This window comes from Accipiter gentilis, chromosome Z (assembly GCF_929443795.1).
Source record: "Accipiter gentilis chromosome Z, bAccGen1.1, whole genome shotgun sequence".
Lineage (NCBI taxonomy): Eukaryota > Metazoa > Chordata > Aves > Accipitriformes > Accipitridae > Astur > Astur gentilis.
In genome coordinates this window covers 37,700,987-37,725,590 of record NC_064919.1, presented here as the reverse complement: position 1 = coordinate 37,725,590, position 24,604 = coordinate 37,700,987, and the positions used below count along the sequence as shown (strand labels likewise).

Here is a 24,604-nt window from a genome sequence, read left to right as displayed (position 1 = left end):
ATTTCTCTCTTCTAGCTGTGCAAAAGACTTAATATTTTGCAATTGAAAGAGAGACATGGGTAATGCTGAACATGCCATGGCAGTGGCAGTGAAGAAAGTAGTGTAATCCCAGTCAGTATCTTTTTCTTGCTGCCCTCTTTTTCTTTCTTTAGGTACTTCAGGATGTGATGATTCGTATTCTCTCCCTCTTGCCCCCTTGTCCTCTGGTTGCATTATCATAGTCAGTCTGGTGGAGAAGTATCTAGCAATGAGTACAGCAAACAAAGTCACTTTATGCTAGAATGCTAATAATACATAGGACATACTTGTAAGTTACTTGAATAATTCTCGCAGTGAGTGTGGTACATGTTGTCTCTGAATGCAGAAGGCCACACAAAGCTGGTTATGCAGTTTCAGAGTGAAAATGATCACTGTAGCAAATGATCACTGATACTGGTGAGTATGAATCTACAGTTCACAGGTGCAATGGCAGCACAGTCATTTCAATAAGAGCTAAAGTCCACGTCAGGGATCAAAGCACCATTTTATGAATCAACTGAACAAAGACAATCTCTGGAGAGATCCTGTGGTCTGTTATTACAAATGAGAAGAGGGAAGGATGCTTCAGCTGAATATGGGCCTTCACAGGAAGCCAACAGTGGTAGGGAACCATACCCTTTAAAAGGGTATGGTGTGACTGGAGAATTGGTTGACTGGAGAATTGGTTCCTTCCTTTCCTTTCGTGGAGAAATCAAATCTTGCAGGAAGCAGATAGCTGTGGGCAACCTTAGCTCTGAGTGACTTCCAAACAGCACAATTTATCAGAAGTGGCCTCTGCCCACCTCCCAAAAGCCTTGAGAAACTACCTTGAGGAGTAGAGAGCAGTTACAAGTTCCTCCAGAGCTGAAACTGGGGAGGAAAAAAACAAAAATAAAAATTCCACACCCCCCCCCCCCCCCCCAAATTTGAACAGCACTGTGTTTCTATCCACAAACAGTATTAGCAAAAGAAAAATGTAAAAATCCTTCAGTGAAGCAGCCTTGTTACTTTTTACTTTTGAAGCACTTGAAATCTTTTACTTTTCAGTTTCTTTCAGGCATATGACAGATACAGATATGGGGTTATTTGTGTTAGAAATAAAAGCAGAAATTCTATGCCTTTAAACTAGATCTACAAAAAGAAGATGAAAATGTAGATTTGAATAACCTCTTCCAAGGACTTGAGAATTTTCACCAGAGTAGAATGGAGCTCTCCTGCAACTGAGGCACAGGGAAAGCTGCTTTGCTTCAAGTCAGGGTTTAAAAGGGAAGCACTGTAGCTACACTGCTCCGAACTGTGCAGTGGAAGAAAGAACTAGCAGAGTTGTTATATCTGTTTTCCAGAAGTATAGAGTATATTTTCTTCTGGGCTGTTTAAAACCTATATTTGAAAACTAGTGTTTTCTATTACCTACAGGAGGAACAAGTCCAGGAGAGCATAAAATATTGGGGGTTTATGTGTCAGGTAGGACTTTGACTGCGTTATGTTCCACATCTAGAGATTGTTCACTGAAAACTAAAGCAAGGGTCAGATAATATAGAGCAATAGACCAAAATCATGAGTGGGGAATGTGTTGCAAAGGAGATGGAAGATGATGTCTTTGGAAAATTCTGTCTAGTCTTATCTCTTTCCTTCCTCAGTGAAAATTTTACTCTGTTAGGTGCATTAGAATATGACTTTTTTTTTTTTTTTTTAAAGTAGTTGGGGGATCACACTACAGGAGCTGAGGAAAGCAATGATGGCTTTGTTAGAGTTTCAGAAGAAAAAACAATTTCCTCAGAAAGATGAGGAAAATTATTGATTTTATTAAACTAATTAATTTGTAATACATCCAGAAAAAAAATCTGGAGATATTTGCAGAATATCTAGGTAAGTTAGACATCACAATAAAATTGAGAAGCTTGTCAACAGGGATTGTCTTTAACCAAGAAAGTGCAAAGCCCCCTGAAATATTCAAGTGAATAGGAAAACTTTTGTCAAATTCAGCAAGTGCTAACATTTTGTATTGCTTATTTAGGCATTATAGGCAAATTTTGAAATTGGCAAAAAGCAGAAATAAATTAAAGAACCCAGTTCTGAAGTACTGTAAAAATGAAGAAAGAATTAAATGCTTTTGTGACTGTAGAATGTATTAGGACAAATTAGACAAACAGATTCACTGATAAATTTACAAATACTGTGTTGAGGAGGCACAAGAGGCCCTCTGGGGAATTCAGAAACCTTGAAAGCTGTTTATTTCTATAGCGGTTACAGGTGTTTGAAGTCATGTTGGATTTCTGTATTGCATATAAGTACTTGTGTAAAACTTGAAAAACTGGAAAAAGCTTGAAAAACTTTACCCGTAAAGAGATCCTGCTGAGATATAATTTGAAATACTGTTCATGTTGCCTAGATGTTTGTATTATCTGAGAACATGAGGTGAATGAAAAGAAGCTCTTGAAAATGCCTGCAGAGGAAATTGCAGCATGTGGCAGAGGTGTCGTACAAAATCAGAGCAGAGGGGCAATCTAGGCTAGGATCCCATCGCTGCCAGTAGCCAATTTAGCAGGAAAAGCAGCGTTTCCCTGAGTTTTTTCCCAGGGTCGGATAATTTTGTGGCTCAGGATTTTTCTAAGAAAGTGGCATTGTAATTGTTTTTAACACCTTGTCATTCATTTTTCTGCAGTGCTTGTGACCAGCTTTGTTTGTCCCTTTCCTCACTCCTGAGATCACTTAGGAATACGTAAATCAGTGTGGGTGCCAGCATTTCTTCCAGTGTGAAAATTAGTCATGTACTCTACCCCCCCCCCCCCCCCCTTTCCTCGTCCTTGTTTCTTACCCATGTAAGGACTTCCCTCTTATTTCCTGCCTTGTTTTCGTGAAGAGCCTGCGGTTGAGGTCCTTTGGGTATCCTGCTAGACTGTATCTGCTTCTGTCTAACAGATGGGTTGATTCGTTAAGGAACTACACTAGGTATATAGGGTTTGATTTGCTTTTGCAAAAGCCACGTTAATTCTTCCACAATGCTATACTTACCAGTATTCCTACATCATTTGAAACCTAGCTGTTGAAAAAAGGAGGCTTATGGCATACTTCTTGACTCTGAATGTTTTTTAAATTCACATTGGTGTGGGGACAGGTTTAGAAATGGAAACTACAGGAATTCCACAATTTCTTGCTTTTTTGTTTTCTGTGAATACTTCATGCATTTCTGTAAGCTTGGTAATAAAGTTGTGCTCTGGCTCTGTGGGGTCTATGTCTTCTCTTAACCCTCTGACTTAATCTGTTTCATTGGTTTATGGTAATCTTCTTGGTTTTAAACTGCAGTCATGGATTCTTTGTATAGAAACAAATAACCTTGGGAATGTTCCACTTCCTCCATTTCTTCTATATGACACATTTTTTTGTTCTTAGTATCAAGTTTTGAAAAGAAGCCTTTAACTGGAGAACTTTTAACTGTCCTGAGAGTAGATTACTCACTTTACATAATTAAGTAGTTGACTTTCTATCACCTGTCTAGTATGGTGTCAACACATTTTATCTATGGCTTTAGATATTGATCAGTAACTGCCCTGAAGCATCATAATGCCAAAATGGTGTGATGTTCTTTGCTGTGAGTGAATGTTTGTCACCATTTTTATGTGTGCTTATCATGCCAGTGTGGCCTTATATCAATATAGGAAATGTATGAATAACTTAATAGAATTGTTTCAATAGAAACAGACCTATTTTTTTTGGAGTAAAAACAGATTTTGATTTATGTTGTTCTTATACACTCATTGGGGCTGCTGTGACATGGTTTGTGTGTGTTTACAAATGACTCCTGACATTTAAAGAATATAATTTTTTAACCCAGAAAGTTGCATGTCTTTTCTTTTTCCTGTTCAAAAATGCTTGAGTCATCCAACCTGTAAAACAGGAATAATACCAAATAACCAGTTACATAGCATAACAAGAACAAATGAGTGTGTATATGTATACTAAGATAAAAAAAATCTTTGAACGGATGTAGTTAATCATTCATACAGTCATGGAAATCACGATCGTAATTTGAAAAACAGTCAAAGGAGAATTAGCTGCATTGTGTTTGTTATTTGGGAAGAAGCAAGAACATGGCCGAAACAAAAATGTTGCACAAAGCATGTAACTGATAAATATTTTACCAAAATTCTGAAAAGGAGTGTTTGACAAGAAAGAGATTTGCCGTGTGTCCTTTGGGAGGATGATATTTTTTCCTCCTTTGGAAGTTGCATGCTCAGGCTGGTTTGCCCTGTGATTCCTCCCAAAGAGCCAGTGAAGGCTCTAGTGGTCTGGATTTTCTGGTTGTTCTAAATGCAAGGAAGGGAGGGTGTTACTTGCTCAAGTTTCTTAGTTAAGGACTTGAAATTTTGTAAATTATAGACATAGATGACAGATATCTATCTTTCCATGCAACGGAAGGCAAAATGCTAGCAGAAATCTAAAATAGCTTAATTTACTGGAATTAATGAAGTTGGTAACAATAAAAAATGATTTATTGTAATTGATATTTAGATAAATTGTTACTGGATCAATATTAAATATGTTTCTAGTATAGTTCTGACTTTTCATGGTCTAGTAAAGGTAGAAGGAAATGATGATGTTTTCAGGCAAATATCTTCTTGGGAACACTGGTTCGTTGCTGACCTTTTTTTAGCTGACTCTTTGTAGAGAAGTTTTTCATTATTTAATCACTACCTTAAATGAGCTGACTAAAAGCCAGTGATGTGCAAAGTGTTCAAAGCATGAAAAGCCCAAAAGAACAGCAAGGGAAAAGTCAATGGAAATAATAAATAAAGCAGGAGTTGAAACATTCCTTATGAAGCAATTTGCTGTTGAGAACAGTAGAAGGAAAACAGTCAGGAATGAAATTGAATAGAATAAAAGCAGCATGGGTAAATGGTAAAATCTGCATCAGACAGGGGTTGGCAAAAAGTGTTTGGATGAGTCCCATGGAAAATGAAGACATTAGTGCTGAAGGTCAGGTCATAGCCAAGTTTCAGCAGATTTTCAGTTCACAGCAGCAGAGCTATACACAGTGTGACACTATCAGCACATTTGTAAAAGCTGTAGTAAGGTATGGGCTGGAACTCTTGACATGCTGCTAAACTCGCTGAGGTGTTAAAAGGCATGCAACAAGAATTTTGGATAAATTTCAGAAAAAGCAGGAGGGATGTTGCTAGGCTTGATTCTTACTCATATTAAAGTGAAAAAAAAAAAAAAAAAGAAGAGGTAATAGTAATCCTTAAAAAGAAAATATTACTAGAAGAGTAGGGACACAGGTCTGCCTGCTCTTGTCTGAATCTTCAGCTGCTCTGTGTGCCCCAGTAAGGACACTCACCTCAGCATGTGGCTTGGTGGTACTGTGACAATCTTGCTATGTTTTTAGTGTCTTTGTGTGTTTTGCCATTGTGGTATGACGTTTATTTTTTGAAAATGAAACTGTTGACTACTTATGTGGTAGATTATTGGGCAAATCACTGTTGTGGATACTTTTGTCATCTTCAGATGTAAGAAAACATTTCCTGAGGATTGTATTTTGCCTTTGCAGCTTAGTACGCAAGGCAGACTTGTCCTATATGTGCACAGCTTTGTATTTTATGTCAGCTTTGAGCTGATTTTCAAGGAGGGTATGGCATACATTATGTGTCCTAAATAAATGTATGATGACAAAAGATTTCCTACTGCAGTCAGTGGCTTAATAAACATGGTCATCTAGTCTTGATCAGGACTGAGGAGGGGTAGAAAATTTTGCAGTCTGATGACCATGTATGGTCTCTTCTCTGCTCAATTTTTTTCCTCTTGGGAGGCAGATGCGTAATACCATTTTAATGTGAGTATAGCATTACAGTAGCTAACATTGTCCACCAAGAAAAGATATTTTACATCTGTCTTGCATTATACTGATTCTTAGCCTGCAAGAATCAAATAAGATTAAGTGTCCTGATTTTCCAAAGGTGATGAACAGCATTTCTATCACTGATTTTATTAGGAGCTCCAGGTGGTGCTTGGAAATCAGGCTGTAATGTAACTGACAGGCTTGCAAAGTACCTCCATTGTGCTTTCAATAAGTGAAACTCGTCAAGGAAAACTGTTTATAGTTGATGTCCAGACCTTCTCTTCATGCCTTAAAACTGTCAGATTGTTTTTTCTCATGCAGAAATCCTTCTGTTATCTTTCCCTACTGTCATGATATCCAGCCCGGTAGCCTGCTTTCTTCTTTTTGCTCTGCTCTGGCTTCCTCCCTAATTGTCCTGTCATGCTGGGATGAGACACAGGAGGCTGTTTCTATTACCCTCCCTATACTTTCTGTACAGGTGTGTATTTCCAGAGTGGGTGTATCATTCCTCAGTCCCTGGCTCTGTGTTACTGTGAATCTGCAGTTTTCTTGTTAGGTCTGACGGTGACCTTTGTGTGTGAGCTAAAATTTTGCTCTTCATCTGCTTGAAGACTTTGAGCTGTGTCTCCTCTTTGTGTCTAGACCTTAAAATCTGGTTTATATGCTAGATATAGAGAGTATTTTCAGAACTTTTCAGCCTTTGTTCCTTGTAGCATAAATGACAGGAGAGAGACAAAGGGAGAATCCTTGTTAATATTTTACCTCATTTCAACTAGTTTAACCGATGGATCGTACTGTAATGTGACTTTGTAGATGATGTACTACCAGAGACATCAGGTGCCTACCTCACACTTAGCAGCACTCTGATGCCCAAAAACTTTCATTGCTTCTGAATATTTGTAGAATGCAAGCTTACTCTGCAATATCTACAGTAAATGGAAACTTTAAGCAAGGCCTCCCAGCTAAACCAAAACCATCTGAAAATAATAAAATGTAACAATGGGAGAGACATTTTCCAGTATAGAAATTATATAATTTGAAACTGTAAGATGTTTTCTTTCCTGAGAAACAATTTTTTTTTTTTTTTTTTTTAAACCCTGGCTGTCTGAATGTTGGAGATTGGTGTCAAAAAATTGAGTCTCAGATGGTACAATTTAGAATCTAATCTTGCATTCATTAGGTAAAGGATTCCTTTGGTTATTTGACTGCTGTATGCAAATGTGACAACTTAGGCATGTATGTGAAAAGATGTTCCGTCTCCATGTTAGGTGTATAATGCAAAGTTCTTTACCTGCAAAAATTTTATTTCAATGTAATTACATAAAACTTTCACTCTTGTGATTTTGTAGAAGAGGAATTAATGTTTCTGCTGTAGTCCCCTTTTCAGAGCCTTGCATTTGCTTATTGTAAATGCAGACTGAGCTGTGCCACTTTGTACCACTGCAGAGCCCTCAGGCTCCCCAAGGCCATCAGGATTCTGCCAAAGGAAGAATTTTCATTGTAAGCTGCAGTTACTGTTTTATTATTGTAAAGTGACTGATGTTGCTTCTGTGTAAACCTACTTCTTGCCCATAAAAAAGATGTTTTGATCGAGGGGGAAGAAGGGCCTTTAGTAAGTGATGCCTGTGATTTCTGACAGTTGCTATAGCAATCATTCTCAGTATAAGGAAGATGGTTAATGCTTTTTTAACTTTGTGAGACATCAGGTTGCTCACAGATGGACCAGCATCGTGAGCAGAGTAAAGCTATCTTTTTATCTCCCCTTGGCAAGGTATCCAAAACACAGTTTGAGTGTTGTGCTAGGAATAACTGGAGTTCTTTGTTCTTTTCTGCCTAGAGAATAATTTAATTTCATTTCTATTAGCATATCTTAAGATGATGAAAACTTTTATAATTTGATGAGTATCTTACAATATAAAGCAATACAGAAGTTATTTAAACTGCAGATCTTGGCATTAGTTAAGCAAACCCCTTTCTAACCAAAGAACTTCTATTTCATTTTCTGAGACAGTAGCTTCTAAAGAAGTAAAGCAGTTTTCTTGTAGTGTAACTGTATTTCAGTAAATTTCCTTTTTATTAATGCTGTTACACTCCAAAGGTATATCACAGAATAATAGAATGGTTTGGGTTGGATGGGACCTCAGAGATCACCTAGTTCCAACCCCCCTCTCCCCTGGGCAGGGACACCTTCCACTAGACCAGGTTGCTCAAAGCCCCATCCAACCTGGCCTTGAACACTTCCAGGGATGGGGCATCCACAGCCTCTCTGGGCAACCTGTTCCAGTGCCTCACCACTGTCATAGTGAAGAACTTCTTCCTTACATCTAATCTAAATCTACCCTCTTTCAGTTGAAAGCCATTACCCTTTGTTCTATCATGATACGCCCTTGGAAAAAGTCCCTCTCCAGCTTTCCTGTAGGCCCTCTTTAGGTACTGGAAGGCTGCTATAAGGTCTGCATGGAGCCTTCTCTTCTCCAGTCTGAACAACCCCAGCTTTCTTAGCCTGTCTTCATAGGGGAGGTGCTCCAGCCCTCTGATCATCTTCATGGCCCTCCTCTGGACCCACTCCAACAGGTCCATGTCTTTCTTGTGTTGGGGGTCCCAGAGCTGAATGCAGTACTCCAGGTGGGGTCTCATGAGAGCAGAGAGGGAGAGTCACCTCCCTTGACCTGCTGGTCATGCTTCTTTTGAGGCAGCCCAGGACATGGTTGCCTTTCTGGGCTGTGAGTGCACGTTGTCAGGTCATGTTGAGCTTCTTGTCAACCAATAGCCCCAAGTCCCTGTCCTCAGGGCTGCTCCCAATCCACTCATTGCCCACCCTGTTATTTGTGCTTGGGATTGCCCCGACCCATGTGCAGAACTTTGCACTTGGCCTTGATGAACTTCACGAAGTTCTCACAGCCCCACCTCTCAAGCCTGTCAAGGTCCCTCTGGATGGCATCCCTTCTCTCCAGTGTGTCGACTGCACCACACAGCTTGGTGTCCATAGCAAACTTGCTGAGGGTGCACTTGACCCCGTTGTCCATGTTGCTGACAAAGGTGTTAAACAGTGCCAGCTCCAATACTGACCGCTGAGGAACTCCACTTATCACTGGTCTCCACTTGTCTCCAGTGTAATTCTGGTCTCCAGTGTAATTCTATTGCTTTGCATTATTATGGTTTTACAGTCCACTTCTGTCCCTACTGCCAGTCTTCTGCCTGAAGTTACTCTGTTTATTGTCTAAATCAAACATAGAAGGTTCAAAATGACAGTGAACTGAACCAGAAGTAATAGTTACTTGTTATACATGCCCATTTCTAAAATACAATGCCATAACAAGCAGTATTTTTTTAATGCTTTCATATGTTGTTCAGATTTTGTGTGTACTTCAAAATACAACTGTGTGATGTTTTTCACTCTGCTTCTCCTCATACTTCACACTTTAAGAATTAAAAAACAAATACAGGAAGATGTGTAGAATGGATGAGGAGAGGAAGGGGTGGGGACTGCCTATAAAAGAAGTAGAAGAAACCTAACAGAGAACTTTGTAACAAATCCAGCTTGATTGAAATCTAGTGGAAAGATTTCTGTTCATTTCAGTTGGGTTAACTAAGGCCTCCCAAGGAGGAAAGGAAAAGCCCTGGAATGCATGGGTTAAGCTTTTGCTTCTGTGTTGGTTTCTAGTAACATCTGAAAACACAGTGATGTACAGACACCGATGAAGCACACTTACGGAGATGCTTTGTGAAGGAAGGGCTGGAGGGAAAGGTACCTCTCACTAGACTGGCGTACTTAATTGAACAAACCAGATGAAGACTGAGTTTTTTCAGATGTGATAAGGGGACACATCCCAATTACTTTTCCATTTTTTTTCTTCAACTGTTTCAGCTTTATCTAACAAAAAAGCTTCCATTTCTGTATGCGTTTTAGGTAAAACCATGCATCTAAACTAAAAAAGCTATAGTAGTACAAATTCTTACAAGATTCATTTCTGGTCAAAACAGTCAAGAAGCCAACCCGTATCCTCATCAGCAGTGCTAATTCACTTTTAAAAGCTGGAAACAAAAAGAGATGGAAATCTCATAATCATTAAAGTGGTGTGAAGGATTAGCATTTGTCCCTTGAATTTTTTAGCTCTAAGTAAGGACTGAATTGATATTTTGTAGTCATAGTTTAATATTTAAAACAGTGGCAGAAAATCTTGAACCATGCTACATCAATGAATTGTTAAGCTGAAATTGCTTCATAGCAGAAGGGGTCATAGATGAGAAAATGAATCGAAAGAAAAAAGCAAACATAAGCCTTTATTATTAGTACACAGGCAATTAAAATTTCAAATGACTTCATACTTTGAGTAGACTTTGGAGTTTCCTCTCTCTCTCTCCCCCTCTTTACTCTCCCCAGCCCCAGTATTGGTAGCAAGTTTCCAGTAATCTGCACTGTTTGTTGTCAGCCTAGTAGTAAAAGAAATTATCGTTTGGAAGAGAAACAGGAAATGTAAATTAAAAAACATTTTTACACGTTGTCAGTAGTCTTAAAGAGAATTCTGTTGTAAAACTGTTGAAGCTTGTGGGGTGTATTGGTAGCGTTCGTTATGTCATTGCTCTGGGCGGTTTTAGTGGTTGTAGTTTTGATAGCTATATAATTATCCCCAAATTTTAGTATATATAATTATATATTATTATTCCCAGATTCTTATACAGGGGTGTGCACACAAGCATAGTAAAGATATGCTAACCTGCTGTACTGTTGACAAGGTTGTGTAAGTGCAACTATATAGGTTTATACACACATATGTATGAAGAGGGTATTTTATATATTTTAATATAAGTAATATAAATGTATATTTTTGTGTTTATATTTCTGCATACTTTTATGTAAATAATTACATCTTTTATGTCACTGCTGTCACATAGAATGATCTAATTTTTCCTGTGAAGCCCATGAAGTGGGTCATCATACGACACAATTATTGAATTGTTGTCTTGCCTTGGGTATGTGTATGCATGCTCTGTGTACATAGAGGTACCAAATTAGAGCTGAGAGAGAGTGAAAAGAGGCCTATGAATATTCCTTTATGTTTTCTTTTGTAATATTGTACTGGGGCTCAATGGTTGAGCGAGAAGTAAAGAGGGAAAGTATAGATAATACATTGTTCAATAACACCTGAACAATTCTTCTCATGGAAATGTGAGTTTGAAAAATAAGAAATGGGAAGATTGTTTGTTTGTTTACTTTTCCCTTAAAGGAACCTTATGTTTATTCTGATGAATAAAAAAGGAATAAAACTGTCTAAATGTTGAGCCAGGAGGATGAGCATGGAGAACACAAAACTGTGTGGCTGTATGGTTGGGGGTTAGACAGATGACAGATATTAGGAAATAATTTTCTTCTTCTATTTTTTCTTCCTGTGTTTTTTGCATGTCCTGATATTTTTCACTTTGTCTGTTCTGCTACCAGGTCTCTGACAAATTTTGTGTTTGAGATCAGATTTTGCAAAATGCAGGGGCTCTGAGCAACTGGCAGATCTAGTCCTCAGAATTATTGACTTTGGAGTATGTTTCCCACCTCTTTCTGGTGAGGGTGAAATGTGTAGCGTGTATGTCCTTTCTTCTTTGCCACAACTCTATTGTCTTTCCCTGTGTACAGCCTTCCCCCTCACGGAGTGCCCTTCACAAGACTGACAGCATGCTGCAGTCATCACTCTCTCTTCTGCTGACAGAGGGATGAGAGTCTTCTGTCTCTGCAGATTCCCAGGGAGCAGCTGAAGCCAATGAAAATAGACTTTTTGGGTTCAATCCTGCACTACTAAGTCTGGCAGAAATCCCAGTGAAGCTACTGGGAGTTTTGATTAAGAACAGAATTAAGGTTTAGGACCACTGTTTGCATTTAAATATAGGTCTTTGGGTTTTGCTACCTAAACGTTGTAGCACTGAAGTCGTCTGTAAGAACTGGAGAAACTGAAAGATAGAGGCTAGAAGATGTTCCTGTTACTCAGCTTGAAAACAGTCAAAAAGTAAGCTTCATGTAACTGGTGAAAAGCATATTGAACTTTAAAGTTTTAATGATTTTGACAGTGAAGTGTGGCATGGCAAATATGTATCAAAGAAAATGTTTAATTTTAAACTATTGTTCAATTTAAAATGAATTAAAGATGAAGGTTTAAAATTCTTTAGCTTTGATCTGCTTTAAATTTTCAACCGTCTCCATCTTCGTAAGCATTAGCTATGTAATGTCTTAAAAGCTATAGTTACTCCAATAAAGCTATATGGAGGAGAGTCATTCAGGTATTAGCTGGACTAGAGTTTGCTGAAGCCAATCAAGAGCACATTGCACGCAGGCTTGCAAAATACTGGAGTGCCAAAAGTAAGCTGGTTTATTCCACCTCAGAGTAATAGCTGAGTGTATGAGAAACATCAGTAAGTTGTTTCTTTATTGAGAGAAGAGATGAATCCTCTGAATTAACTTCTGCCCTATATTTTGATTGCTAAAAGATACCCAGCTTTATAGTGTCCCACTGAAAACATTGTATAAGCCGAAGAGATAAATCTCTAAAGCTCTTTTGTTTTGCTGAACAAACCCCAGAGATCTGAAGAAAAGGAAACTGTGCTTCTGCCTCTCCACAAACAGAACTCTAGTAAATAGTAACTGGCTGGGTTTTTAGTTTACTATCAACTCAAACAAAGTATCAGGATAGTCTAGACAGTCATCTGGGGAAATGTTTCTTGCAGGCTAAATGTGATGCTTTTTTCTGAAAGCAATGTGTGAAGCAGTTGTTTTTCCTACATTAACTATTAACAACATTGCATTCAGCTGCATGGCCATGGTTTTTTATAGGGTTTCTGATCTGCTGAGGCTTTTAGTGTGTTTTTCTTAATTTACGCAGGCATTGGTTATGAAATATTTTCCCTCCTCTTTTTGTGAGTATGGATGCATTTTGAAGGCCTTCCTAAAGTGGCTGCTAGGAAAAATACAGTGAATGGGCGAGACTCCACGGCTGCAGTCATTCACTTTTACCTAACCTCAGCAGAGGCTCCGTCGTCTGTTACGGCACCTAACTGTTCTGACTCTGGGCTGTGGCCAGCTGGGGACTAACATGTACACATCATCTCCTTTTATGTCTTCCTTCTTATATTTTACCTCACGAAGTAGTACGCAGGTTGCCAGAGGGCTGAAAAAACATCAGACCACTTCTCCAGTTGAAGTCACATTTAGCTGCTTTTAAGTTTTGCAGCTCTAGAAAACTGTACACTTGACCTTTAAATTGTCCTGACTGCTCTTTGCACTTGGCTCACTGAAATATATCCCAACATATTTCAGAGAGATCAGAGTTTCTGAGAATAATAAAGTATTCGCTGTGGACCTGTTCTGCAAACCCTTCTCCATGTGGGGAGTCTTAACTTGTATAAAATGCCTCACTTTCATTAGTGGGATTGGTTTCTGGCATGAGTAATGACACTGAACTCCAAAGTGGGGGGGTGGGGTGGAGGAGTCTACACTGTGCTCTTTACACTATTCTTCAATACTCTTAAAGGTTTATCACAACCACAGACCTGAATCTTTAAATTTCCTCTTTGCTGACAAGGGATTCTGTTGCTTTGAGTTTGAACTGAATAGCACTGATTTCCTGGGGCCAGGAAGCAAAAACTTGTGGAAGGTGTAATTGAAGTTTTGATGTTATGGTCCAGAAAAGTAGTATATTTTCTTTGCAGGCATATAGCAAGGTATTGACTTCTTAATTGTTTGGATATGGAGGAATTAAAAGAATATAATGTGCCTTTGTGTGGCTTTCCGGAGTCCAAGTTTTATTTAATGAGTAATATCTTTGTCTTTTCATCATATGGATAAATCTTGTCCTGTCAATGAAATCTGAATACAAGGTTTTGTGCAGAGTTCAGAGTTTCAAGAGAGATAAGGAGAATACTTTCTGTCATTGAAAAGGAAACATCCAGCTGTCAGGCTCTAACAGAAAACCTTTCTGCACTCCCCTCTTCCACCTTCAAAGCTTTGTTGGTAGTGCAGCATGCTCTCCTAGTGAGGATATAAGTGGCCTTGGCTTCACTCTGGTCTTCTGGTATTTGGTGGACTTAGGTCTTAGCCTTGACTGTATGGTGGAGAGAAAAATCTCTGGCTTCCATTAAGGTTTTGAGGTTTGGGACTTGGGGCTTTGGGGACAGGTATTATTTGTTGTGTTGTATTTCTGAAGGAGCCTTGTTGTGGACCAGAATGGCAGGGTGCTGGGAATTCCTTTAACTCAAAGGAGAAACCTAGGAGGAGAGAGCAGTAGGCGGCATGATACACAGAGTTACTTCCCTGCTTTGAATTTCGTAGACATTTCAGCAAAGTAAGGATGTAAGAAGCCAATATTAGGATAGTAGTAGACGAACTCCTGAATCTTGCAAAAATTATTCTTGTGATTTCTTATCTCTATGTACACTTTGCACACAGGTAATTCAGCCTGTAACTTCTTGTAATAACTGATGATTAATATTTTATTGTGTGTCAGTTTGCATGTTGAGTATTTGCTCATAGAGGTATTTCATTAGAGTCCAGTATCCAAACTCGGATGCAAACTTTATATAGTAGCAGGGCTTGTGGAAGTCTAAGGAAACATACACGTTTACAAGAAGCTCCAAGCAAACCAAAATTGGAGACCTTGCTGGAACCAAGATTCAGGTATCTTTATTTCTCAGCTTTTATTCTACACTTGAAATTTTGTAGCAGTCAGTGTATGATAGTGCAGTTGCACATGGCAACAGTTTCCTCCAAGAAGTTTGTAAGTATAGGAAAATACTTCGATTCTGAAAGCAGCTAAATTCCATAAATGGCAAAAGCAAAGTACTTCCATGTTTCTAGCTTTCTCTGCTTTTTGTGCGTGTATATTTTTCAAGATGTTTTTTGTCTTAAAATATTAGAAGCATTTTCTTCAATGTTCAGATTTGATAACAGAAAATTGCATTTTATTTCAGAAATATTGTTGATTATCTGGTACTTTGCCATCTTTTCCCATGTGCTTAGAATGTGTGTAAGAATGAGTTGTTTTTAATTAAAAAAAAAAAAAGAGTTTTAAGGTCTGCAGATTATACTCTACTAATACTTTATCTGCTTAAGCCTGACATCATATCAATTATATTAAACTGGGTATGCAAACCCTGGAATGTTGTTTTTGGAAAAGAGCTGCTTTTGCTGTTCCAGCTAGATGAAAATGAGAACGTGCTTAGAATGGACATGACAGCAGTCCTGGTGGAAACTGGAATTTTGCTAAAAGCTACAAAGCCCACATAGACTGCTGCGTTAAGCATGCTTTTTTCCTTTCATTTAGAGCTGCCCTCCACTCCCTTTTTAATTGTCATGTGTATATTAAGTTGCCTAATCAACTACAGAGGTTTGTGTGATGGAAAGTACTGCATTGCAGGAGCTGGTCAGGAGTGGTCATGTGGGACCAGTAGAACAGTAGTACCTGAAAATGGAAGCTGTCAGCTGTATAAAAATGTTGAAGCCTTCATGATGTATTTAACCTAAATGATCAAAACCTTTTTCAACTAAACTGCCCTTCTTCAATATTACATATCAAAATAAATTTTATAAAAATCATTGCTTCAGACAATGACTAAAGAACCTTCTGGGGATGTATCTCAGCTTTGAGTTACCCACAATTTAAAATGTTTAAAAGACTTCGGTGTTCATTGTTTACGTTAATCATAAACTTAATGGTATTAAATGTTTAATTAAGGACTTGACACACAAGTTTTCTTTAAAAAAAAAGAAAAGTTGGGAAGGAGGCTCAGACTTTACAATATAGGCTTTGGTTTATGTGAACTTCTCAGTCTAAATAGCTGTACTGCCCATAGACTATTTTTTCCAAGAGAAATTAATAGCTTTGCCAAGTGTCTTTCATTTTCCAAGAGACTAACTCTCATTTTCAGCCAACAATCTTTTTTCTGTAACTTGTTGGATGTCACCTTTGAAAGAAATGCTTTTTATTTATATCAAGCCTGAATCAGTATAATTCATCTAACTTCTCATTACCTTTGAAACCTCCCTGATGGTGAACCCTCAGTGTTGGCAGCTAAGCATTACTGCAAAAAGAACAATTTTCCCTATTAGGATGATTAAAATATTGAAGGAGAAACAATTTTAGATAATCTTTAATAAAGCAAGGAAACATCTGTACCTTTGTAATGTTTAACTATCTTTTTGCATACTGTGACTTATGATCTGCAGATGTTGGGAGTTGAACAAGAAGAGTAATACTTGCATAAGCATACATTTCAGATTGGTGGTCTAAACTCAAGTACGAGTATTAACAGCCTTTCATACTCAGATGAAAAGGTAATCAAGGAAAGCCCTGATCTCCCATTTTTTGGAAACACAAGGTCTGGGCAACACTGTAATTTATGCAGAATCAGTGGGAGAATGGGGTACATCTTGCTCTTCCAAGCCTGCTGATATTTTGGCAGGAGTCACACATTGTGGGATTTCCCATTGCAGGAAGATGGAGCTCAATTATACTTTCAATAATTGAGACATTTAGATTTCGCATTGCAAAGGGGAAAATTCAGATAAGAGTTTCTTTGAAAAATCTCATCAATCATCAAGGAGCAGGTGCTGCAACAAGCAGCAAAAATAAGTTTCACGTTTCTGGAGACTTCTGAATGTTACTGGAAATTATGGGGAAATTTGCCACAGCATCCTATCAGAGGTGTAATAAAGACAGTTACTTCTCCAGCATGTTTCCTGTTGGAGCATCTTCTAGCAAGGTGAGTTTAACTTGAGATCTTTGCCAATATAGACTTAATGTCTCCACTCTGAAGGTTCTTTGGCACAGAGTGCAGTCTCTTGGACTTTGACCCACTGTGCTAATTTTTCTTCTGGAACGGAATAAAATAAAGTCCCTGGTAACCCTAAGAGCATGTACTACTTTCCAGCATTCAGGTCCCACATATTAGGTTATTTATCTAATAATACTGATCTATGAAGTGGATTTTTGAGGTATCATTAATAATAATAAGTGGTTTACTATACTTGAGCCTACAAGTGAGGTGGTAGAAGTTGAAATTACTTATTTTCTCATCCTTTCATTACTATTTGCTAAATCATAGTTATGGGAGAGAGGTTCTGTAAAAAGTCCTTCTGAAAGGCAAATTTGCTTTGTAAGGAAGTGAAACAGATTGACAAGTATGAGGTTTGGTTCTCCTTTACTCCTCGTGTGATTTGTACTGATCAACATGCTTAATATTTTCAGTATTTTATTTTTAGTAGTAGATGCATCAATATTCCAAATAGCTTATAGTTAAAAATATTTACTTCCAGACACATTACTTCCTTGTTTAGTTATGGTTCGATGGAGTTTTGTTTAAATTAAAATCATAGAATCATTTAGGTTGGAAAAGACCTTTAAGATCATTGAGTCCACCCATCAACCATGCCCACTAAACCATGTCCTGAAGTGCCTTGTTTACATGCTTTTTGAATACCTCCAGAGATGGTGACTTAACTGCTTCCCTGGTCAGCCTGTTCCAGTCCTTGACAACCCTTTCGGTGAAGAATTTTTTCCTAATATCCAATCTAAACCTCCCCTGCCACAACTTGAGGCCATTTCCTCTCTTCCTATCTCCAGTCTCTTCTGTCAAGAAGAGACCAGCACCCACCTCACTACACCCTCCTTTCAGGTAGTTGTAGAGAGCGATAAGGTCTCCCCTCAGCCTCCTTTTCTCCAGACTGAACAACCCCAGTTCCCTCAGCCGCTCCTCACAGGACTTGTGCTCCAGGCCCCTCACCCAGCTTGGTTGCCCTTCTCTGGACACGCTCCAGCACCTCCATGTCTTTCCTGTAGTGAGGGGCCCAAAACTGAACACAGTACTCGAGCTGCGGCCTCACCAGTGCCGAGTACAGGGGGACGATCACTTCCCTGCTCCTGTTGGCCACACTATTTCTGTTACAGGCCATGATGCCGTTGGCCTTCTTGGCCACCTGTGCACACTGCTGGCTCATATTCAGCTGGCTGTCAACCAGGATGCCCAGGTCTTTCTCTGCCGGGCAGCTTTCCAGCCACTCTTCCCCAAGCCTGCAGAGTTTCATGGGGTTGTTGTGACCCAAGTGCAAGACCCAGCACTTGGCCTTGTTGAACCTCATACAGTTGGCCTCGGTCCATCGATCCGGCCTGTCCAGATCCCTCTGTGGAGCCTTCCCACCCTCAAGCAGATGAACCCTCCCTCCCAACTTGGAGTCATCCGCCAAGTTACTGAGGGCGCACTCAATCTCCTCGTCCAGATTATTAATAAAGCTATTAAAGAGAACTGGCCCCAATGCCGAGCCTTTGGGAACACCACTTGTGACTGGCCGCCAACCGGATTTAACTCCATTCACCACAACCGTCTGGGCTCGTCCATCCAGCCAGTTTTTCCCCAGCGAAGAGTCCATTTGGGTAAGCCATGAGCCGCCAGCTTCTCAAGGAGCATGCTGTGAGAGACACTGTCAAAGGCCTTGCTGAAGTCCCGGTAGACAACATCCACAGCCTTCTCCTCATCCACTAGGTGGGTCACCTGGTCATAGAAGGAGATCAGATTGGTCAGGCAGGACCTGCCTTTCCCTAACCCGTGCTGGCTGAGCCTGATACCCTGGTTGTCCTGCAGACGCCATGTGAGCGCACTTAAGATGAACTGCTCCATAATCTTTCCCAGTACTGAGATCAAATGATGGAATAGACTTCACAGTTCCTTCTGCTAATCTTTCTAGCACTCACAGATATGAAATACAGGATTTGAGGTAATACACTGCTCCAGCACTGCAGTCTATGTCCTTTTACCCTTCCAGAGCTTTTGCATAGGCTTTATGTAGGTGCAGGAGTACTGTTAGGCTTTACACAGAAACAGTTTTTTGGTATTGGGAGACTTCAGTTAAAATGTCAGTCTGTGCTTTCCAATGAAAAGAAGAGTTAACACTTTCATAGATAAGATAACTTGCAATGAACCTTCCACCATGTCTGGTGCCTTTTTACTTTTCTTTTTCTTTATGTCTCGCTTTTTCTCTTTTTAGTTACCTGAGAAGAGGTAAAATTTTCATGGGCAGGAGTAGTTAGTTAACACAGTATGAAACTGTGGAGGCTAAGACTGTGACAAAATTCAGATAGGAACTGGATCTTTACATGTGTACCAAAATATGTTAATGTTTTTTCCTGAATGACAGCAAATGGTAGTTGGGGTGTTAAACATGGTGTTTCAGGTTTTGAGCTAGTGGGTGTTAGGCACCAGGAGGAAACTTAATGTGGCAGGCAGATTATCCCATGTCTACATACAGCAGGCTTTTTACACTTTCATCTGAATCATCTGGTTTTGGCCAGAGGTACAAGAAGAAAAAAAAAAAAAACCATGGATATTGGACCATACCCAATACTAGAATTCTGATGTTTCTAATCCTTGTGGCAGGCTTCCTGTCAAATAGCCTTTTTAAAATTACAGGGAGAATTAGAATAGACTTATAATTTTTTAGAAAGGAGTTAATGAAAAGATCCCAAGAACCATGGTAGTTGGATAGTCCTATTTGTGACTACAGAATACACACTTCTATGAAAGAATAGAAGTCCAGTATGCTATTTCCAGGGTTTTTTCATGTTGATGCCAAGAAAAAAGTACTTCTTATTGAATTTAATTATATTAACAACTTGGGTTGTTGATAAAGGTTGTCATTCCTCAAGTCATGGTGCACATTGAATATAATTTTCTGAGGTTAAAAAAAATGCAAAACACATATGTACTGAAAATCACTTTCTTTCACCAAAGCAGTTACCCTTTCTAAGCAACAAATGATGTATAACATATGTTCTAGCATATGTTCTTTCTGGCAACATTATTCCGAGAGCAGTGCTGTGAAGGGAGCAAATGGAGAAACACCTAACAGCAAGACAAGAAAACCAGTTAGGAAAGATGATGGATTCATAAACTCAGGGGTTTTAAGGTCAGATGAACCATTATAATAATATAGTCTGACTGACTGTATAAAACGCCATAGAATCTCACATGGTAATTTCTGAATCAAATCCACAGCTTCATTTGAAACTACAAAGTGTCTTCAGAATGGCATCTAGTTTTAGTATGTTTGCTTCCCATAAGTAAAAATATACTATGTGAGTACTTCATGTAAACAGCTGCACTTTACTATTACCCCAGACGTGTCTGCCTTCACTTTATATTGTAAAACCTTACGTTTTCCTCTTAGCATATGAGACCAGCCGCTACTCACTTTGTACTTTTGGACTTCATTTTGGATAAACCGAATGGATAAAGATTTTTAAAAAGGCTACAGTTGTTACAGATAATATTTTTAATTACAATACTATTTTAAACTATTCATATTACTGTAAAGCATGTTTCTGAAAGCTTAAATTATTCTTGTGACTCTTTGCATAATTTTTCCAGTTTTCCAGCATCCCATTTGAAATGCAGTTGCCGTAGGTGTGCAAAGAACCAGTCTTGGCGGGTGCAGATAGCAGGTTACTTCCTGTTGCTGTCTGGAAATGGTCTGCTGCTAGGTTTCTGCTTCTGTAGCCCAAAGTTATATAAGCCACACATTCTGTTAGGAGCTCAGGATGTGTTGCTTCTATGTCATTATTCTGAAGTATCATTCAGGATCTCAGCATTTTGGCTTGAATTTAGTTTTATTTGTAAATCTGCCTGAAGGTTTAATAGTAGTTTCATTTGTTCTTCTACTGTTTAAGTTGCAGTAGTCAGAGTTTTAGATGCCCTCCTGCAGATTTACACTGATTGAAGTTGCTTGGTTATAGAACCTGAACACTATGATTTATGCATTCTCTGTTTATTGAGGCACAGGTAGGCACATATGTATTGGTTTCCAGAGCATGTGTTTCTTACTTAATAGGATATATTAAGCAATGGGTGTATTCGTATCACTCCTTGTATCTAACTCATTCATATTCTCTTGCACAAACACTCTCTGTACTCTGCTTATATTCTCGAACCTTTCTTTCAAACACACCTTCTGAAGCGAACTTTTCGTTACTAGGGTTGACAGACTATACGCATAATCATCTTGTGTCTTACGGGAAGGTAATAGAACTCAAATATAATTCCTATCTCAAGTTTAAGTTCCAGGTTTAATCTCATCTGATTGAATTCCAAACTTCTTAACATGGAAGATCTTTGGCCAGAGTATTCCTATGGATCACCAACCATTAAACAGAAAAATATATAATTTGTACTTCTACTGTTTCTTCTGATAGTGATTATATTTTATAATGGGACTCTCAGTGTTCCTAGTGGCTTGTAAACGGTCTTTTCAGGTTTACCCATGCACATTCTTTTGCCTTTTTTCATCTTCATGTTTTTGAAGACTCTCATTCATGAGGAGTCTAAAATCAATCTTTAATTTTCAGGAAAGACTCAATCTTTGTTGATCTGACTGTAGTCATCACTTGGGCAAAAATTCTGCAATGTGCAGCTTACAGTCAGACAATCAGCTCTCAATACACAGAGTAGACCACAGACTTTCCCAGGATCTGCCTATTATTTGTAGTTCAGTCATAAATGAGAAAATGAAATGAGTGGACTCTTTTTAATAATTTATTATATTAGCAGTGTCTATAACTTAGTTGACGTTAGAATGGGAGTCTGCTCACTGAGCAGTAGTAAAAGCTTTTTCCATGCACATGAGGCTCATTACTTCCGCTATGTGACATAGAGAATGCTTTTACAGATTATATTAGGTAATAAATTATAATACAGCTATTTGCTAAAGAGTGCAATACTGTTTTCCAAGAATGAAACAGTGTCATTGAATTCAGTAGCCAAATTCCCATTTGTTTTCACGGGTGTCAGGAATTAATTCCATTTCTTTCAGTTCTTAAATTCTGAGCAGGTCTGGTTTTGTTCTGATAGCAGGCTGACCATTGCTGATGATTTGCAAGTTAAAGGCAGTCTGTCACATATTCCCCTCAATCTTTGTGACACCTGAGTAAACTTCATATGAAAGAAGTGTGCAGTCATAATCTCTGATGGAGTCTTTTTCTTACCCTTACCCCTTAACTAAAATCTAGACCAGATTACAGTGAGTTACTGGCATTTAAATCTTTGATGGTTGGAGGTTTTGTTTCAAATATTTATCACTCTCATATAAGGCTATAGCTTGATGAGATCAGTCTTCTGCTATCAGTCACCAGGGTCTGTATTTTATGTTAAAAATTCAGCTCTCTGCAATTTGACAGGGGCCTTGGGCATAATTAAACTGAGACCACTGTAAAGCTGCTTGTCTTCCAGTATGTTGGATGAAAGATCACTGAAACCTTTTTCTGATGGACTGGATTTTCTTTTTATAATGTACGTTATTTTACTAAAAGTACTGTCTTTGTGGCTTGATGGACACAGTGGAAACTCAAAGGTGTAACTCTGAAGATTATTTTCTAATGAAAATCAAGAAAGATTAAAATTCAGAGTCCTTACCAAGTATTTAAGATCATTTAATCTGCTTTTATTGTTAGGCATTTTTGTTGTGGATACTTATGTGCTTGCTTATTTAAAGTGAACAGCCCAGTTGAAATTAACTGCCAAGGTGTATAAATAACTGTGTGCAAAAGTCTTTCCCAGACTGATAGCTGAATGAACCTTATCAAAGATCGGGAGCAGAAACTGTATTTCTATTTGAGCTAGCTTCTACTTTTAAGAGCCTTGTGTCTTAGTGCAAAGAAAACTTAATATGAGGTCTCACTGGGAAGACCATTTTCTCCCTTTCCAAACATGTCAAAGCTCTTATTTTGGTTCTTCAGGGTGGAAGTACCGAATTCTAGAAGGCATTGATTGTGCCTTTTGTAGCTTGGTTGTGAGACCAATTGTACACTAATGAAAGTGTGCGGAAGGCAGCGAGTGACCCATGCATCGGTGTGGGAGTCTGTTTTCAGTAGGAAAAAAACAAGAATAGGACAGGATAGCAGGGAGAGCAGCCATAACCCCACTATTATGCCGTCTTTCATATGACTGAGTTTGAGTGGAAGCTTTGGATTTTCTTCCCTTTTTTTCCCCGTCTTAAATTTTCCATAAGGATATGAAATCTGGCTCAGAGCAACCATCTGTTTCTCATTTGTTCCAGGAGAATTTCAGTTAATTGTTGTTCCCAGTTTGTGTTGCGTTATAAGGTCAGAAAATCTTTCTCTTTATACAGGTTGAACCTTAATGAGAAGTATTTACAGGAATTTGACTAGGAGTGTATTTTCATATAGTTTGTAAGCTATATTCAGTGTACTCAGTATAGCTTGAATAGGTTGTATTATCTCATGTTATTCCTCTGAAAATAGATGGTGGTTTACCAATTAGTCCTCTGTAGGTAGCACTATTTTGCACTAAGAATTCCAGCAGGAATGTTGATTCTGTGATGGTTGCTGGCATGGACCTTGATCAATGTGGAGTGAACAAATATGTGGCTGCTGTGGTCTGTAGCTCCCTCCCATGAATCGCCATGAAGTAACTTAGGAACAAGAAAACCAGTTCCCAGTTGTTTGCTTAATCTGGTCTGCTCTTTTGCTTACTTGCTTGTTTGTTTGTAAAACTCTTTCACTTATTATGGATTTTACTGGATACATTGTCAATGCACAGATCAGGTTTGGGTCCAGCTGCCTTTCCTAACTTGTATGTATCAAAAAGAAATAAATTGAAAGATAAGAGATCCTTGTGAAAATCATTACCTTCTGGAAGGTGTCATGCTACTTCTGCATGCAGTAACATAACTGAAATTTCCAGGTCCTGCTGCAATTCTTAATATACTTATCTACTGAACTTAAAATTGATTTCTTCTATAGTTAATAGTATAGTGTCTTGTGTAATACAGTGATCTTTCCTTTTTTCCAGATTACAGAACAGGCCCGTGTTTCACACAAGTTAACAACCAGATGTGTCAGGGCCAGCTAACTGGAATTGTTTGCACAAAAACCCTCTGTTGTGCAACCATCGGGCGTGCATGGGGTCACCCCTGTGAAATGTGCCCTGCTCAGCCTCAGCCATGCCGTCGTGGCTTCATTCCTAATATTCGCACTGGAGCATGTCAAGGTAAGTCTTCTGGTTGAAATTGTGCATGACTGTTGTGTTGCTGATATGCATCTTGAAAACTTTGCAGTCCACTTAAAACAAAATCACTGTTTTTCTTGTGTGTTCTGTGTCTTACTTCTGATAAAATTTGGATATTCTTTGCTGCTCCCAGGTTTTAGCTATTGTGCATATAGAAAAAAACTCAAGTGCCTGGAAAAAATGAATTCCCGTCAAGGAGCCGTAAATGTAGAGCACGAAAGGTCTGAATGTCTGTTGAGCACAGCTGTCAGATACTGCAGTAGAGCACCAATCAGGCAACTGGCTTGTGTTGCTGTAGCCCTTAACTAATACGTACTTCATTCATTCTACTGCAAAGTTCAGTATTTCTTGCTACTGAGTTGTTTGCTTTCTGAAGTGGTTGGGGGTTATTATAGAGACCTTTTTTTTTTTAATTCTCATCATTTAGATGCAGCATGTAGTGAACCTTCTGAATGCTCTGTTTGGATTATTTGTATGGGGCTAGAAAAAATGCATGAGTAAGGAAGGACTGCAGTCTTCTATGTTTAGATTCATAAAATATTTGAGAAATGGTAAAGGCTTCTTGGCTTATCCAGTATCTCTTTCCACAATGGTAAGAGACTCGCTGTTCCTCCTTTCTGTTGTTACTGCAGTCCATCTATCCTGAAAGGTATCTGTTCTTCTGTAGCTACTTGGCTAAATTTTAGAACAAACTGCACAAAG

At 38.7% G+C, this 24,604-nt stretch overlaps 1 protein-coding gene across 2 annotated transcripts in view; it reads left to right on the top strand.

Annotated features, from left to right (window-relative positions):
* FBN2 (fibrillin 2) overlaps positions 1-24,604 on the top strand; it is a 170,587-nt gene that overhangs the window by 16,567 nt on the left and 129,416 nt on the right. For both annotated transcript variants that reach the window (XM_049796454.1, XM_049796453.1), the window contains exon 6: positions 23,687-23,884. In XM_049796454.1, the coding sequence (XP_049652411.1) occupies positions 23,687-23,884 (198 nt within the window). The remainder of the gene's footprint in view (positions 1-23,686; positions 23,885-24,604) is intronic.